At 44.0% G+C, this 16,962-nt stretch overlaps 1 protein-coding gene across 1 annotated transcript; it reads left to right on the top strand.

Moving 5' to 3' along the window:
* The first annotated feature begins 34 nt into the window (after positions 1 to 34).
* LOC123397086 (Fanconi anemia group J protein homolog) lies at positions 35 to 10,049 on the top strand. The gene is made up of 28 exons (XM_045091771.1): positions 35 to 419; positions 547 to 610; positions 773 to 848; positions 1,098 to 1,162; positions 1,253 to 1,297; positions 1,394 to 1,494; positions 1,608 to 1,749; positions 1,950 to 2,011; positions 2,113 to 2,192; positions 2,307 to 2,377; positions 3,590 to 3,677; positions 3,846 to 3,918; positions 3,991 to 4,083; positions 4,275 to 4,383; positions 4,942 to 5,035; positions 5,700 to 5,783; positions 5,858 to 6,014; positions 6,105 to 6,292; positions 6,433 to 6,477; positions 6,638 to 6,666; positions 6,746 to 6,867; positions 6,953 to 7,000; positions 7,151 to 7,275; positions 7,349 to 7,887; positions 7,975 to 8,944; positions 9,023 to 9,076; positions 9,226 to 9,372; positions 9,628 to 10,049. Exons 1-28 carry the CDS (start codon positions 35 to 37, stop codon positions 9,691 to 9,693), a joined length of 4,122 nt encoding a protein of 1,373 aa, XP_044947706.1. The 3' UTR covers positions 9,694 to 10,049.
* Positions 10,050 to 16,962: the final 6,913 nt, after the last annotated feature.

Below are 16,962 nucleotides of genomic sequence, written 5' to 3'. Positions count from 1 at the left end.
CTCCCGCTCAAATCTCCCCGCCGGCGGACGGACCATGGGCGCCGCCCACGACGACGGCGACTTCGCCGCCACCCCGGCGGCCACGCCCGCGCCCGCGCCCGCGCGCGGCGGGGGCGGGGTGTTCCAGGTTGCGGGCCTGCCGGTGGAGTTCCCCTACAAGCCGTACGGCACGCAGCTGGCCTTCATGGGCCGCGTCATCGCCACGCTCGACCGCGGCCGCCGCCAGGGCCGCTCCCACGCGCTCCTCGAGTCGCCCACCGGCACCGGCAAGTCGCTCTCCCTCCTCTGCGCCGCGCTCGCCTGGCAGCGCCACTACCCGCTCCGCGCGCCCCCCGCGCCCGCCGCCGCTGACCCCCTCCTCCACGGCGGCGGCTTCCTCCCCGACGACACCCAGCAGCAGCAGCAGCAGCCCACTCCCGGTACCAACTGCCCTCCCCCTTCTCCCTCCCTCTCTCTTGCGCCGGTTCTTGGATCGAGGACGCGCTGCTGCTCGTTCTTGACTTGGTTTGCTCATCCCCTTGCGTGCCGCGGTTCTTTGATGTTCAGGCGTCCTGGAGAAGGCGGCGGCGGCGGCCAAGAAGAAGAAGGCGCCGACCATCTACTACGCCACGTAAGATCTGCTCTCCCCTGAACTGAACCGATGGGACAATCTTGCCGGCCAGGTTTCTTGGCTGCTTGTCCTGAATCGATGAGATGAATCCTGATTGATTTCATTCCCCTTGGAAAAATCCTGATTAGCTTCTTGGTTCCGTTGTCTGTCTGTTTGCTGCAGGAGGACGCACTCTCAGATCACCCAGGTGGTCCGGGAGCTGCGCAAGACGCCGTACCGAGTGCGCATGGCCATCTTGGTACTACCTAATGTTCCCATCTCAGTGCACTTCTTGCCTCTTTTTTTTTATCCCCCTGTCATTTAGACAAGGAAATGCATTATCCAGCCAATGTTAAGTAGCAGTGGCACAAATGACGCCACTACATGTATTCAATTATCATGTTGTAGTGCGTGTTGATGTAGCTGTAATCCCCAGGAGCCACATTTGTTCCAATTTTCTGAAGTTAAACTGCATGTAGTTTGACCAGTCAGTCATCATGCAATGCAGGCCTCAAGGAAGCACTATTGCGTCAATAAGAGCGCATGCATGACTGACTCAGTTGACGAGGAATGGTAACACACAAGACACATTTATTTTCCAATCATTTGGGTTCTTCAATCTTCATTGTAAACCATTTAGTGAGTCCTTTTCTCCGTCATCAGCAAGAGGCTCCTAGATGACAAAGTTCATGGATGCCTAGAATTCAAGTGAGTGTACCTAGCTTCTTTCGTGACAAAACATATTTAACCTTGAGCACATTTCCCCCTTTCCCTACTAATGCGAGGAGAAACATGTATTGGCAGGAATGCACAGAAACTGAGTCGTCATCCATCCCTTCAGACCGGTGGCTCCTATGAAGTTCATGATATTGAGGATCTTCTCAAGGTTGGAAGACAAGTCAAAGGTTTGTCTATCTCTTTGGTTACATATATTTTCCTGAATCCGGAGGGACACATCATGCCACCACTGAATGCTGAAATCTATTCTACTGCCACCTTTCTTTTTGGTTATCTGCAGGATGTCCATATTTTGCTGCGCAAACCATGGCAGAAGCAGCCCAACTGGTTTTCTGCCCATATAACTACCTGATTAGTCCAATTGTCAGGAGAGCAATGGACATTAATATCGCTGGCTCAATCGTTATTCTCGATGAAGCGCAGTAAGCCCAGACTCATGATTCTTTTTCAGTGTCAATCAATGGTTTCCTTAGTTAAGCTAGTATTAATATATTTCTTGTGATGCCTAATCAATGATAAACTCTGAAGTTTTTTTTTTTTTTTTTTTTTTTGCTTCAGAGCAGTTGTAATAACAAAATGGTGTATTCCAGCTGTATACTTATTTCCAGTCCTTGTCTTGCAGCAACATAGAAGACATATCACGTGATTCTGGAAGTGTTGATGTTGATGAAGAATCACTTAACAGTAAGATGATCACCACTGTCCTGCTACAGCTCATGTTTCAGAAAACATATCCACCTGTTACAACTCATGCTAAGCTAAACTTATTTATTTCTGTGATCAAGGTCTCGCGGAAGAACTAGCAAAGTTAGCCACTGATCAGGCTGTTGGAAAGATATACCAACCCTTGCATGACATCATCCAGGTACATTTATGAGAAGAGAAGAATCCATAATCCTATCGTTCCTCCTTAATAAAGGAAGAATACACCTCTAGTAGCAATGCTGGTATCAGGGATTAAGCTCTAGTACTTGTGCAGGGGCTTAGCAATTGGATTGCTGCTCAGGAGGGCGATCCACGGGATAACGAGTTTGGACGTCCTGCTTCATTGTACGTCCTATGGAATCTTGTTTTGTTTCTTACCTGATTTATCTATCTAACTTTTGCCATGATGTACCAGTATCAGGATCTTTAGAGAGGTACCGACCTTTCCATTGGTTGATTTACTAGGGGCCAGATTGGCATTGTGAAGGAATATCTCTGAGGCCCAGCTTTGCCATCCTTAATAGAAAAAGTGCAAATTATCACTGTCGTTGATACCGTTCTTCGCTTCTCCATCTCCACGACCAAATAAAACCTAAAATCTGGGAATAAATATATACTAGTAAATAATTCCAAGTAATTTATCGTCACCCAAATTCAGGAATTTGTACCGTGTTTCAGTGTTGCAAACCAGACGGGAAGTGAATGGTGAGCATGTAACTGTGAATACCGACCAAAGCCAACACCAATTAAACTGCTTAATTTAGGTTTTGGAGTATGATGATTAATAGCAATTCTAGAGTGCAGTCATTTTCTGAAAAAAAAAAACAGTTGGGGCTGGAATCCATTCATGTCAGAAGGTAATAATTGATAGTCTTACTCAGCTCAGAATTGAGGTTGCAAGCGCTAAATGCGCACTAGAAAAATCAACGCCAAAAAAAGTGTCTTTGCCATGTAATTTGCTGTTCCTGCTAAGACAAACAATTTAGTGTTCCCTTGAAAAATAGTGAAAAGTATATCCCTGTGTTGGCGTCTTTGAATATTTTAAGTGTCCCTATCTGTATTGCCCCGATACCGACACGTATCTTTATCGGTGCCGTGCAGACGATGGAATCTTAAACCAAGATTGTGTCGGTGTTTGCCATGGATTTTCTGTGATATGTAATGTTGGAAGAGCTCCTCAGACTTTCAGAAGTTATTCATGATTGCTTCACGCTGAGATGTTAGGATTTTATGGACCACCGAAACATGGCCAGTTGCTTCTATGGTGCTGTGTAATTAGTGCAAATAACTTGGTACTGCACATGGAATCACATTAGGCACTAAAGCATCTCAGACATTTTTTTCCTGTTATTAGATACATGTCTACTTATTTCCAGTACAAATTTCAAGCATAATAAATCCAAAAATCATCCATTAATATTTTGAAAAACATTGGATTCCATCTTTTTAATTAATTTCCAGCTGTACAATTCATTAGAATAACTACATGCTTGCGACAAAGGACGAAGTTAAGCATTTTCCTTGCATCCAGTTGATATAACCTTTTGTAATCCTCAGTTGGACTGGTGAAAATGCTGTGAAGGAACTCCAGAAAGCCGGTATTACTCCTGCATACTTCCCAATATTGCAGGAATGTGCGACAAAGGTGCTTCCCAGTTCAAGTTTCAAAATGCAGTTACTCTAGAGTAGTAGATTATATTTGCTAGTTTAATGTAGCTCTGGAACATCTTCTCTGTAATATTTCTTTCTGTGGCATGTGACTGTCAAGATTGTCAACATGCACATTGATTCTTGATATTGCCTCTTGTTTTAGGCAGTTAAGGCTGCTTCGGATACTGAGTCAGAGGGAGACCACTTAACTGGTCGTGGTTCTGTGACACTGGAGAGTAAGCAACACCTTGTTCCCCATTAATCTTCAGTAAACTTAATAACCTAATAATACCATGAATTTTTTGCAGGTCTATTCTCCTCATTGAGTCACTTTTTTGGTAGGAATGGGCGCCATTTGTATGATTACCAACTTGCTATCCAGCGGCTTGCTCACAGAGAAGGTAGCCATGTTTACTCCCTGATAATATGTTTTCCTGATGATGTTTAAGGGGAGAACATTTTATCAAGGCAAAATAGGCTCTTGGACATTGTATATCAGATTCAGATGCTCTTTAAATCACAAATCTGGTTACTTGATCAACTTTCAAGTCGTTGACAGTCTCATTACATATTTGAATCACATCATTTGCAGGGACTTCTGCCTTTGGAGTGAGAAATGTGATGAGTTTGTGGTGCCTCAATCCTGCTGTTGTTTTTCAAGACATTGCAGATATTACCCATTCAGTAATATTGACATCTGGGTAAGTTTCCACATCGACGTTTCTCTTCTCAAAATGTTAGGGAAGTGTTTATGGTAGCAGCATATGGCTTCGATAATGCACATATCTGCTTAAGATGGCGAGTCTTAAACTGAAAAGAAAACATGTCATGTATAACTACTCCCTCCGTTCCTAAATATAAGTCTTTAAAGAGATTTCACTAAGGGTCTACATACGGAGCAAAATGAGTGAATCTACACTCTAAAACATGTCTATATACATCCGTATGTAGTCCCTTAATGAAATCTCTATAAAGACTTATATTTAGGAACGGAGGGAGTAGTAAATATGGTAAATTTATGTATGGCACATACTTGCTAGCTGGAATTTGGCCGACTACAGGGCTTTCAGCCTTATGGATGTGCTCGACTGAACAGGCTTTTCACCACCATGTAGGCACATGACCAACTGACATATAATTGTTCCAAACTAAATGATTGGTTATCCACTTCTGGAGTTTTCCAAAATAGCCCACAGTTTTTGTGCAATATCAGATTAACAGATAATATATAGCTGGCTCTTAACATTATATCTCTGCAGCACACTCTCTCCAATGGGCTCCTTTGCATCTGAACTCGGTGTACAGTTTGATGCTTGCATGGAAGCTCCTCACGTAATTGATGCTGATTCTCAGGTGTGTCTCCTGCAAGTAGGTTGTGCTACAAAATACCCGCATAGCCAAAAGTGGAACCATACTAGTTTCCCCTATCCCCACTCTAGATTTTTTTTCCGTTCCACACAACGTTAGCTGGTAAAATGTGAAACATGATTCCTTCTTTGTGCAAATTCAGTTCATTTTGCCCCATTGTAATGGAAATGAATATTCAGATAAATGTTATTATAGATTCCCAAGCTTTATGTGATATTTTGACTGAAAAAGTGTGCAACCTGATAAATGGCAAGGCAATGTACTAAAAAAGTTGTCTAATTTAAACCATTTGAAAGCTAAACATTTTGAGCTAACTGACATGGCTTGATTTTACTGCGCATGCCCAATCCTCTTATATATCTAACCAATTAGAATAATGGTTAAACTAGTTTTGTCAGGTTTCAAGATTATTTTTGCTAGTCCTAACTGATCATCATTTCTCACCACTTGAAATACAGTGCTGTCCTGGACCAGGCAACATAGAAAAGCTTTGGCCCGATGGACTCTAAGCCTCTTACCATTTTTCACTCGTCACCTGGATAAGATATGGAGCTTGCATGCATAGTAGAGATAGAGATATCATCATAGATCGTTTATGCCAAGCAATCACTTTGTGCGATTTCTCAGCCTATGTCCTATGGTGATGCAGGTTTTTGCTAGTGTACTGTCATCTGGCCCAACAACACATCGGTTGAATGCCAGCTATAAAAGTGCAGATGCATATTCTTTCCAGGTAACTAGTCGTTGTTTTTTATGTGCTAACATAATTCCTTTTCTCCAAAATTTAATGCTCTCATTTTTATATAGGATGAACTTGGAGCTTCAATAGAAGAAATATGCAGAATAGTGCCTGGTGGTGCTCTAGTGTTTTTTCCTAGCTATAAGTTGTTGGACAAACTGAAAGTGCGCTGGTCTCAGACTGGTCAGTGGGCACGATTAAATGCTCAAAAGCCGGTGTTTGTTGGTAAGATTTATGCTGCTTCAGAAACTCTAAAAGACACTGTTTACATTAATGTTTCCTGCTTGTTGCTTATCTGAGATTTGTTTGTTTCAGAGCCTAGAGGGAGTACCGAGGAACTCGAGCCTGTCCTAAATGGATACTATAATGCAATCCTTGGTAAGGTTCCTCTTAAGAAAGGCAGAGGTGGTGCAAACCAAATTGTGAAGAATCGAGTGAGAAAGAATTCATCACAGGAATCTGCTAAAGGAGGAGCTGCTTTTCTTGCAGTTTGCCGTGGGAAGGTGCTAATTCTACCCATTTACATGTACACAACCATAAATGAATATGTACACATGCATAAGCCCCAATTTAGAAATCTTGGTGCTGCGTGTGTACCAGCAGCCATTAGCTTATGTTTTGTCGTTGCTGATTGTTATTTCAGGTATCTGAAGGAATTGACTTCTCTGATGACAATGCTAGGGTTGTTGTATCCTTTATTTTCGTTGTTATATGCCTTAAAGAGTTCAGTGTCAAATTCTGCACTACTATCCAGTAGCATTTCTGGTAATAGCGAACTGTTTAATGTTTTTAGCTGCCAAACCTGTATGCTTTTGATACTCAGCAATTTTTCTTGACTAAGACATTAGGTCATTGTTGGCATTCCGTTCCCAAATGTGTAAGTACCTTTTTCTTCTTCTAGACATACATGCAGTTCCTTTTGCTTTGTTTATTTCTGATGTTAATTCATGGATCAGAAATGATGTCCAAGTAAAGCTGAAAAAGAAATATAATGATTCCTACAAATCATCAAAGAATCTTTTGAGTGGGAGTGAATGGTACTGTCACCAAGCATTTCGTGCTCTGAATCAAGCTGCTGGTATGATACTTTACCTTATCTGTTAAAGATCATTTGTTGTAATTAAGATGTTTAAAATGGCTAATTACTACAATTGTTTTTCTAGGTCGATGTATTCGGCATAAACTTGACTACGGAGGCATAATTTTGATCGGTATGTTATTCAGTTTACATTCCCAAATGTTTCCTGGCTTGACAGAAAGTTGGTTCCTATAGTTTTTCTATTTGATTGATTTGTATTCCAATGGATGCAATAAGCCTGTTCTTGATTCAAAATCACTTATGATCACTGCTGTTTTTACAGATGAGCGATATCAGGAAGAGAGAAACCTTCTACACATTTCAAAATGGCTTAAAAACTCAATTAAGCATTATGGTAGTTTCCAGGAGACGATGGATAAGTTGGAGAAGTTTTTTCAGAAGGCTGAGGTATTGATAAGTATTATGCATTTGATTTTTTAAATGTGGATGCACTATCTAAAATAAATGGCGATCTCTTCAGGAACATATTAAGATCAAACGTCAAGAAATGTCCACTAAGGATAAGTTGGATGACGATCTACTTATATCATGTGTTGATAAAATAAAGTTGCCTTGCCCAGAATCAAATTTCTCAAAGAACCCAGTACTGCAGAGTAATCAGAAGGGTAAGTTGGATGATGATCTACTTACATCACACGGTGATACAAGAAAGCGGCCTTGGCCAGAACCATATTTGTCAAAGCACTCGGTACTGCAAAGTAATCAGAAGGTAAAGAACAAACGTGGCAGTCTGAAGGTTTCAAACATTGATGTTGCAGGACTAGACCGTAAAAATTATGGCATGCCTTATACATCATCTGGAGCATGCCAGGTCTCTTCAAAATCTTCTGGCTTAACAAAGAAAGAAAGCTCCCCCGTGCTGGGAAGTCTTTCAACAGCATGCCAACTCCCTCCATCGCATAACATTCAGTCTAATTTGGAAGACGAAGCAGACATTTGGGGGAATCATGAAGTCGATATAAATGTTACCGACTTAAACAATTGCGATTCTATGCCTGGGTAATCTATCATCATTCAGGCATGTTTGTTCCTGAGAATTCTGATGTAATTCAGTTTTCATTTAATTAACCTTGCTATTGTTTGCAGGCATGTAAAGTTAACTATCTTCACTCCACCAGAAGGCAGGTCGCAAGAGCCTACTCTTGTGGAAGGAACTTCTACAGAGGATCCATTTGTTAGCCCTAGTGATTGTTCTGAGGTAAATACCTCCGCAGCTATGTACAATGATGAAGATCAGGTGGTAGGCATGTCTGCTTCGCTCTCAACAGCTAACAGAAACCAATCTTGTGTGTCCACATCAGCGGGTACTCCTGAAACAACAGCTAATAGAGGTTATCATTTGGATCATGAATCCTCAGTGAACCGAAGCGTAAATTCTCAGTACCAGAAAAGGAGAAGGTTTAATATACCAATGAGCTGTTGTACTGGCACAGAGCATTCTAATCCTTCTCTGAATCCTTCTAATCCTTCTTTGGATCCTTCTAATCCTGCCAGCACATCTTTATGCAATACTGATTGTGCTGTTAGCATGGTGACTGGAGATCTGAAGAGAACTGACGGGCAGTGTTGTAAAAGTATGGAAATGTCCAGGTGTGAAAATTTCAAGCTTGAAAGAAGTCACAAGCCGGTAGAGTTTGCATCAAATAAATCTGCAGGAACAAAGCTTGATATTCGTTGCACCAGATGCAAAACACCACTTGGATTACAGAAGGATGGCTTTCTTGTTTCATCTTCATTGGCATCGCCCTCAAAATTTTACTTGACATATCTTTTCAGAAATGGACTATCAACTGTTGGCTTCACAGAAAATCTTATGGCATCACCACCAGCTGTGTTAAATGTTATCGTATGTGATGCTTCTTCACTCAACCAAGAGCTCCTTAGCAAATTCTGCACCGAAGGTTCTGCTCATCAGTCTGGTGTTTGGTCTGAGAAGGATGGATGTGTATACAAGGCAGTAACATGCCCTTTCTGCTGTCGTGAAAATTCTTTTGCCATGGTGCTTGGAGCGCAAGTTCTTGCAGCTGATGCTTCAAATCTAGAATCATTGAACAAGGTACTTTGCAGATTTTGATGCATCTTTTGATTTAGTACTATTTCCACACGATTCTAATTGCCCTCTCTTCAAACAAAGGTGCTGCTGTTTGCTGATCGTTTGGATTTCAAGAAGGAACGATCAAATGAACAGGTATGTGGTTTTCCTTTCCAGACCTATATCCCTCAGACAGTTGCTCCTGTATCCTCTCTTCAAACGAAGGTGCTCCTGTATCCCTTCAGTCATATTGCTGACATAATAAGCTAACAAAAGAAATTGTTGTTATGTTTTTCCATATCAAGGTCGCAAGATATCAGACAGTTGCTAGTAACCCCATGGGAACAGATGCTAGTAACCCCATGTCACCCCCACCGGTGATCAATCTTGAGAGTTTTGCTTATAAACCAGTGAAGAAGGAACCCGTGCCACTGAGCACAAGGAGGTCCAAGGTCAGTCACTAGTTGGCGTGGCTTTCATCTATTGCACTTTGCTTATGCTCATTTTCCTATTATTCCAGATATGGTCATGTTCCACATAATTTTCATCGTGCTTCTATGTAATAGACTCCTCAAATGAATAGCTGGCCTTTTAGATAGCAAACTACATGCCACACCCAGAACATGATAGTTTGCTGGTAGCTAAACACTCCCTATTCTAGACAAAGTGTTCAACTTATATTTATATTTTGGGTCTTCTGTGAGCAGCTTAGGTTACCTAGCACGAACACATCCACAAAACCACATCTGGTGCATAACGTGGAGGACTTGTAGGATGGATTCGGGCTTTTGACGAACCAGGAAGAATTCGTCCCTTGAGAGTCAGCAGCGGGACGTATCATGCTGGAAGAAGATGCTAACTCAGCTGCAGGCCAGATGAGTTGGAGGGAAATGGCAATTTTCATCGAGGTTGATACGTTTTGTAAGTACACAGCCATATGGGCATTGGCTAACTTTCTTTTTATTTTTATTTTTTGTGTGGGTGTGCCATGTGTATTGGAGTTGTAAATCTTTGGAAGGGCGACTGAACTTGGAACACTTCCACTGTATCACTGCAATCGTTTGATCTTATGATGTGTACTGAAAACAGCAGTGATGCAAATACACAAAATTTCCGGTGTCTGTATTTATGACGGTCGCTATCCTTTCTGTAATCAGTGGGTAGTTGATAGTTTATTTCAACCAAAGTTGAGCTCTGTAGGTCCCTGCTCCATTCTATTCCTGAGAGATCACATGCATCATATACATTTCTTTTCTTCTATTGCCTATTATTGATGAAAAGGCTTTAGGCTAGCTTTTCCCCACCATACTCCTTTAATATTAAATGACATGAGGTTTGGATTGTGTATTGATGCAATAGAAAGAACATGAGGTTTTGACTGTACTGCTGCAATTCCATTAAATTGGTTGTTGTAGCACTATTACTCACATAAGGATAATAGATATGCAGATTCTCCAACTTGATACTATATTAAATTGGTCGTTGGTACATATTTTAATCGCATCACAAATATTGCCTTTAAAAGATCCCAGTGACCTTGCTATCCTTATCACAAGTGCCTCTCCATTCATACCACTCTATAGCAGTTTGAGATTCACAAAACAACAAGTATTTCTTATAATGATAGACGAGGGGTGGTAAAGATACCAACTACATATTACACCATTTTTTTTGGAGTTAGAGGCATCAGAATATCCTTAGGCATTCCGTTTCAAGCGGAATCCAGCCACTAAATGATGTGCTGAAAACAATGAAATCTACACTTCGGTAAACTTGACCTGGTCCTTTGAATGATGCTTGACGGTGGACATCCATGGCTCACTACATGACAACAACATCCTGAGTGTAGTGTTGTATAGTTTTTGATCAGTTATGCTTAAATGATGTGTCTCTATGTTTACAATGATTACTATCCTCGCTTGATTCAGTCGGGATTAATATTTTTTATATTAAATACTCTCTTTGTATCTAAATAATTGTAGTAGGAGAGAACTAGTATAGAGGGAGTATATGATTGCTTAAGAATTGGCTCCTGAAGGGTGATGCAAACACCGCCTACTTCCAGGCCATAGCTAATGGCCGTAGGAGAAAATGCGTTATTCCTTTCCTCTAGGATGGGGATGTGCTCCTGGAAAGCCCAGAGGACATCTCATCCCATATTTACTCCTTCTATAAGGAGTTGTTCTCAGCTGAGCCGCGTGGAGGCGCCTCCCTGTGTGAGGACTTCTGGCTGCCTGCTGACCAGGTGTCTGACGCGGAGAATGCAGAGCTTACTCTCCCGTTCTCCCCGGAGGAGGTGGGGCAGGCGATCGCCTCTATGAAGGCGTGCTCGGCCCCGGGGCCGGATGGCCTTCCGGTTATCTTCTTCCAGCGATTCTGGGAGACCATGTGCCCGGTTATAATGCCCATGTTCCAGGAATTTTGTATCGGCACCCTGGACATGGGCAGGATTAACTTTGGCGTCGTTGCCCTCATCCCCAAAGTAGTTGGGGCCTCGGACATCCGGCAATTCCGCCCCATCACGGTGATTAACGTGTTGGCGCGAATCTTTGCTAAGGTCTGTGCTACTCGTCTGTCCCATGTGGCTGAATGGATTGCTCACCTCCTCCAGTCTGCATTCCTGAAGGGCAGGCGGATTCATGATGGGATCCTTGCTCTGCACGAGATTGTTCACGAGGTGGCGTCCAAGGGGCTCAAGGGGGTCTTCCTTAAACTGGACTTCCAGAAGGCGTATGACCGCCTCGATTGGTCCTTTTTGAGGTTGGTTATGGAACGTCGGGGCTTTGGTGATAGGTGGTGTTTCTGGATCATGCAGCTCGTCAGATCTGGTAATACGGTGATCAATATAAATGGTGAAGTGGGCCCCTTCTTCCAGGCCTCTAGAGGGGTAAAGCAAGGGGACCCTATTTCCCTCCTGCTTTTCAACCTCGCCGTTGATGCCCTTGCTGGCATCTTGGATAAGGCCAAGCTGGCCGGCCATATCTAGGGGGTGGTTGGTCACCTCATTTCGGGAGGGGGGGGGGGTATCCCATCTGCAATATGCGGATGACACCATGATCATGGTCGTTGGCTCTGACTCGGACATTGCTAACCTTAAGTTCCTACTGCTCTGCTTCGAGGAAATGTCTGGACTTAAGATTAACTTTGATAAAAGCGAGGGTGTGGTCCTCGGCTACTCTGACGAGGAGCAACGCAGGATTGCGGACCAACTGAATTGTAAGCTGGCTGTCTTCCCCATCTCCTATTTAGGGATGCCCCTGGCTGAGTCCAGGATCTTGGTGAGTGGTTTCGATCCGCTGGTAGGACGAGTAGCTTCCCGTGCGGAGCCCTGGTGCGGTAGGTTCACGTCTAAAGGAAGCAAGACCGTCCTCATTTCCGCTAACTTTGCGAGCCTCCCCATGTATATGATGGGGATGTATATCTTGCCGAGGGTGTGCATAGCTCCTTCGACAAGGAGCTGGCGAGGTTCTTCTGGCAGGCAGGAGACGGTAGGTCCAAATACCAAATGGTGAAGTGGGCCGATATCTGCCTGCCGAAGGATCGTGGGGGCTTGGGCATTACTGCATCCCGCCGCATGAACGTTGCTTTGATGCTGCGATGGGTGTGGCGGATTCTGCAGGGAGATGGGGGTCTATGGCTACAGTTGATCGAGGCCAAATACCTTCAGGGTAGACCCCTATTGGCCTGCTCTCTTGCGACCGGGTCGCAGTTCTGGAAATCTATTCAAGGCATCAAGGATGAGATTAGGCTGGGTCTTCGGTTCTCGGTGGGTAATGGGGCTGGGACCCAGTTTTGGTTAGACCCATGGCTGGATGGGGAACCGCTTCGCCTGCGTTTCCCGAGGCTTTTTGCTATTTGCGGTGACCCTGCCGCACTTGTCTCCGCGACTGCTCGGGAGGATGGATGGCATGTTGCGTTCCGACGCCCACTAGGTCCAGCCGAGGTCCACGAGTGGGAAGCCTTGTAGGTAACGGTGCCTTTCCCAACTTCGTCGGATAGAGATTCTGTGTCTTGGGGCCTTTCTCCTTCGGGAGAATTCTCCGTTAGCTCGGCGTATTTGGCTCTGTGTAGGGTGCCGGTCCTTCCGTGGTTATCCCCACTCTGGAAGGCTCCGCTGCCCCTGAAGATTAAGATCTTCGTCTGGTAGCTTCTCCGTGACCGCCTGCCTTCAGGGACTGAGGTACTGAAACGCCATGGTCCGGGTAACGGCCTCTGCCCCCTATGCCACGTCCCGGAGACTGGAACCCATATTCTTTTCTCCTGCGTTGCGGCTCAAGCCCTTTGGGGCTTTGTGCGTGAGGCTCTAGGACCGAAGTGGGAGGCCCACGACCTCGCAGAATTTCTGCAAATTAGGGCCAACCAGGCTGGTCGTAAGCGCCGTCTGTTCTGGCTGATTTTCGCAGCACTGACTTGGACTCTTTGGACGACTCGCAATAAGATGGTGATTGAGCGGGTGTTTCAGCGGCTTGCATCTGACTCGTTCTTCAAATTCCTTGCCTTCTTGCAGCATTGGCATCCGCTCGTTAGGCTTCGAGACCGCGATCGACTTCAGGGCTACCTGGACGCGCTGCTGATGTCCGCCCGACGGCTCTCCCTTCGCCCCCTTGATGCTTAGCTAGCCCTATGATGGCTTTTCCCATTTTCTGTTTTCTTTCTCCTTTCCTTGGGCGTGATTGTGCTGTTGCCCCAGCCTTTTTTGGGTCTACTATTGTGTTGGGCGTGGTTGTTGAATGCTGGTTCGTATGCTTTATATATAAAGCGGGGCGAAAGCCTGTTTCGAGATATGATTGCTTAATGTTATTCCAGTGAGAAGATCATATAAACCACGTATATCGATTGGACTTGGCTGTGCCTTTGTTTTCCATCTGATCCTTGGTGCAACTACACATATAAGGATTGCAAAAGCGAAAAATGACACAGGAGGGTTTAATTGGGAGCCAACAAATTAGGTGAAATTAGCACTTGTAATGATAGATATGTTGATTCTACAATTTGACACTACAAGGTTTATTGATATTGCAGCACACAATTACATATTTCAGTCGTCCTTCCATCTGTGTACAATCAAAACAGTAGAATTCATAGAAATCCCTGGTTGCTCCATGAGATTTAATCGATTGTTGATATCTATGATATGTTGTAGTAGAGAAACATGTCCAGTGTAGATTGTCACACAGTGTCAAATCATAAGAGTTTCGAGCAAGACAAAAACAGTAGTATAGTGAAATCTATATGTGTGAACCGGAATAACCCAAATGTAGGTTAAACACTCATGTTCGATACATAGCCAACTCAACCATCTCAAACATAAACCTATTTTGTATTCTACCGTCTTGCTGTCACAACTAGCTCAAATAATGCTTCAAAGCGGTTTTACATAGCAATTTCGCGGTGTGACACTATGTACTTCCTCCGGCTCACAAAATTGTCTTCTGCACATAGTTTCAGTCAAACTTTGTAAAGTTTGACGACATATTATTTGAAATATCAAGATTGGAAACTTCAAATCATATGTATGGAGTATACACTAACTACAATATAAACTAGAGGTCATACATCTTAAAGACCATATCAATAACATAAACGTCACTTATTTGTGGACTTGTGTTATACTAATTAAGTACTTTGTAAGCTACTTAGGCTGCTATGAAAATTGCATTCACCAACGGGCAACTACAAATTTAAAAGCATAGCTGTACTCACTTGAGTTCTAAGAATTAAATCTTCCGAATTGACTTCTCTATTGGTAATCGCATCATTGTTGCTCGTATATCACTGCACAGTACAGAGCCTAGCACTTCCCTATGGCAATAGTACAGAAACGGACTTCACATGCGGTTATCGTACATAAGTGAACCTAATACATCCATAAGAACGGAAAAATATAAAGAACTCTCAGTGCCAATGACAAGTGGGTCTGCCCACAAATTCTAACCCCACCAGTTCACATGGGTAAGGAATACTCACAATGCCCGTCAGATCGGCAGATAAGAGCAACTCTAGCAGACCCCGCATCCCGCCGGCCCGCAAAATGCGTTTGCAGTTCGCTCAAAACAGCTTTTGCGGGCTGGTTCGGGCTGACACAAATGCAGACTCCCCAAACGGATCCGTAAAAAAAATTATTTGCGGAATATTTTTTTTTACGGGTCGGCTTTACGGGGTCTGCTCTTTGCGCCGCTGCATCCCGCATATCATTAGCCCGCAAATATCAAATACAACATAATTCAACAATCAAACAAACTGAATTATTCGAATCAAACATAATACAATAATCATCCGCATTACAAATAATTATTCAAATAACCATAGCAAACTTAAATAGTGCAATACAAAACTTGTCATGAATACAAATACAAATGAATACAAAAATAAGTCACTGTCCAGCCCTTTGCCAATGGTGCTCAATGAGATCTTCCTGAAGTTGAAAGTGGGGGTGTCTGCATTTTCAATCTCCTTGTATGTGTGAAGAAAAGCTCTAATGCGGTTTGGGTCTCTAGCTGGTTTGACACGGCTACCCACATTGTCATAAAATAATTCTAGGTTCAATCCTCTCTCATCTTCAAGAATCATATTGTGCAGGATAACACAACATGTCATCATGTTCTTCAAGATTTTCTTATCCCAAAAAACGAGCAGGACCACGGACAATGGCAAACCTAGATTGCAAAACACCGAATGCTCTTTCAATGTCTTTGCGGGCTGCCTCTTGCATGCTTGCAAATTCACATTGTTTTTTTTATTTTGGGTTCTTTGATGCTCTTGAAAAATGTGCACCAAGGAGGGTATATACCATCTGCAAGATAGTATCCCTTTGTGTATTCATGCCCATTGATAGTGTAGTTGCAAGCAGGAGCATCACCACTAGCAAGCCTAGCAAACAAATGAGACCGTTGTAACACATTGATATCATTGAGAGTGTCCGGCATACCAAAAAAGCAATGCCAAATCCACAAATTCTCGGATGCTACGACCTCTAGCACAATTGTTGCATCACGAGATTTGCCACAATACATTTCTTGCCAAGCCTTGGAGCAATTTTTCCAATTCCAATGCATACAATCAATGCTACCTAGCATGCCAGGCCAACCTCTCCTTTCATTAGATGCCATCAATTTATTTGTGTCATCTTCATTGGGTGCCCGAAGATACTCAGGACTGAAGACAGGGATGATCACTTTCGCAAATCTATGCACAGACTCAATTGTGCTATCTTCACCAATATGCGAAGATACTCATCGGCATAGTCAGCCGAAACGCCATATGCAATCACCCGCATAGCTGCGAAGATTTTTTGATATGCACTAAATCCCTTTAAGCCTGCGGTATTCCTTCTTTGAGTAAAATACCGGCAATTTGCCTCGCAAGCTTGAACAAGTTTCACAAAGAGGGATCGGCGCATTCGGTACCTTCTCCGAAAGTGGTGCGGAGGATATGTAGGATTCTCCGCGAAATAGTCTTGCATCAACATCTCGTTCCCAAGATGGCGATTTCGAGGAATGCACAAACGCCCGACAGTCGATCCTCACCTCCTCTTCCGGTGCTTGTCTACATGCTCCTTCACGACAAGCGTCATGACTAATGTTTGCTGCCGAAAGTTCGCAAGCATGGTCTCAACATCTGAGTCGTCCGAATCGGACGAATCGGATAGTAAGAACTTCTCGCACGGGGTCAACTCCATCTTCTCGCACAGCTCGCAAAAATCACAAAAAAGGGACTAACCGGTGGCGGGTGATCCCGGGCGACGACGAGGGGGTGCGCTCGACGGTTGTCGATCCCCGGCGGCGGCGGGCGGCTCTTCTCGCCGGATCCGGAGGGGCGGTGCAGCGGCTCGCCTGCAGATATGGCCGGAATCGCCGGCGGCAGGCGGGCGGAAGCAAGGGCGGCCGACGGCGGAAGGAGGGGGAAAAGAGCGCGGCCTGAAATGTCCCTCCCGCCAACTGCTTCTCTGTGATGCAGGGCACCGCAGCCGCGAGGAGGAAACCCGCGTTTTCCTGAATTGGGGTCGGGAATTTGCCGCGTCCCCCAAAATTTTTTGCGGGCCG

This window comes from Hordeum vulgare, chromosome 5H (genome assembly GCF_904849725.1).
Source record: "Hordeum vulgare subsp. vulgare chromosome 5H, MorexV3_pseudomolecules_assembly, whole genome shotgun sequence".
Lineage (NCBI taxonomy): Eukaryota > Viridiplantae > Streptophyta > Magnoliopsida > Poales > Poaceae > Hordeum > Hordeum vulgare.
Note: the sequence above shows the minus strand (reverse complement) of the source record. Positions and strands in the feature narration are given on the sequence as shown.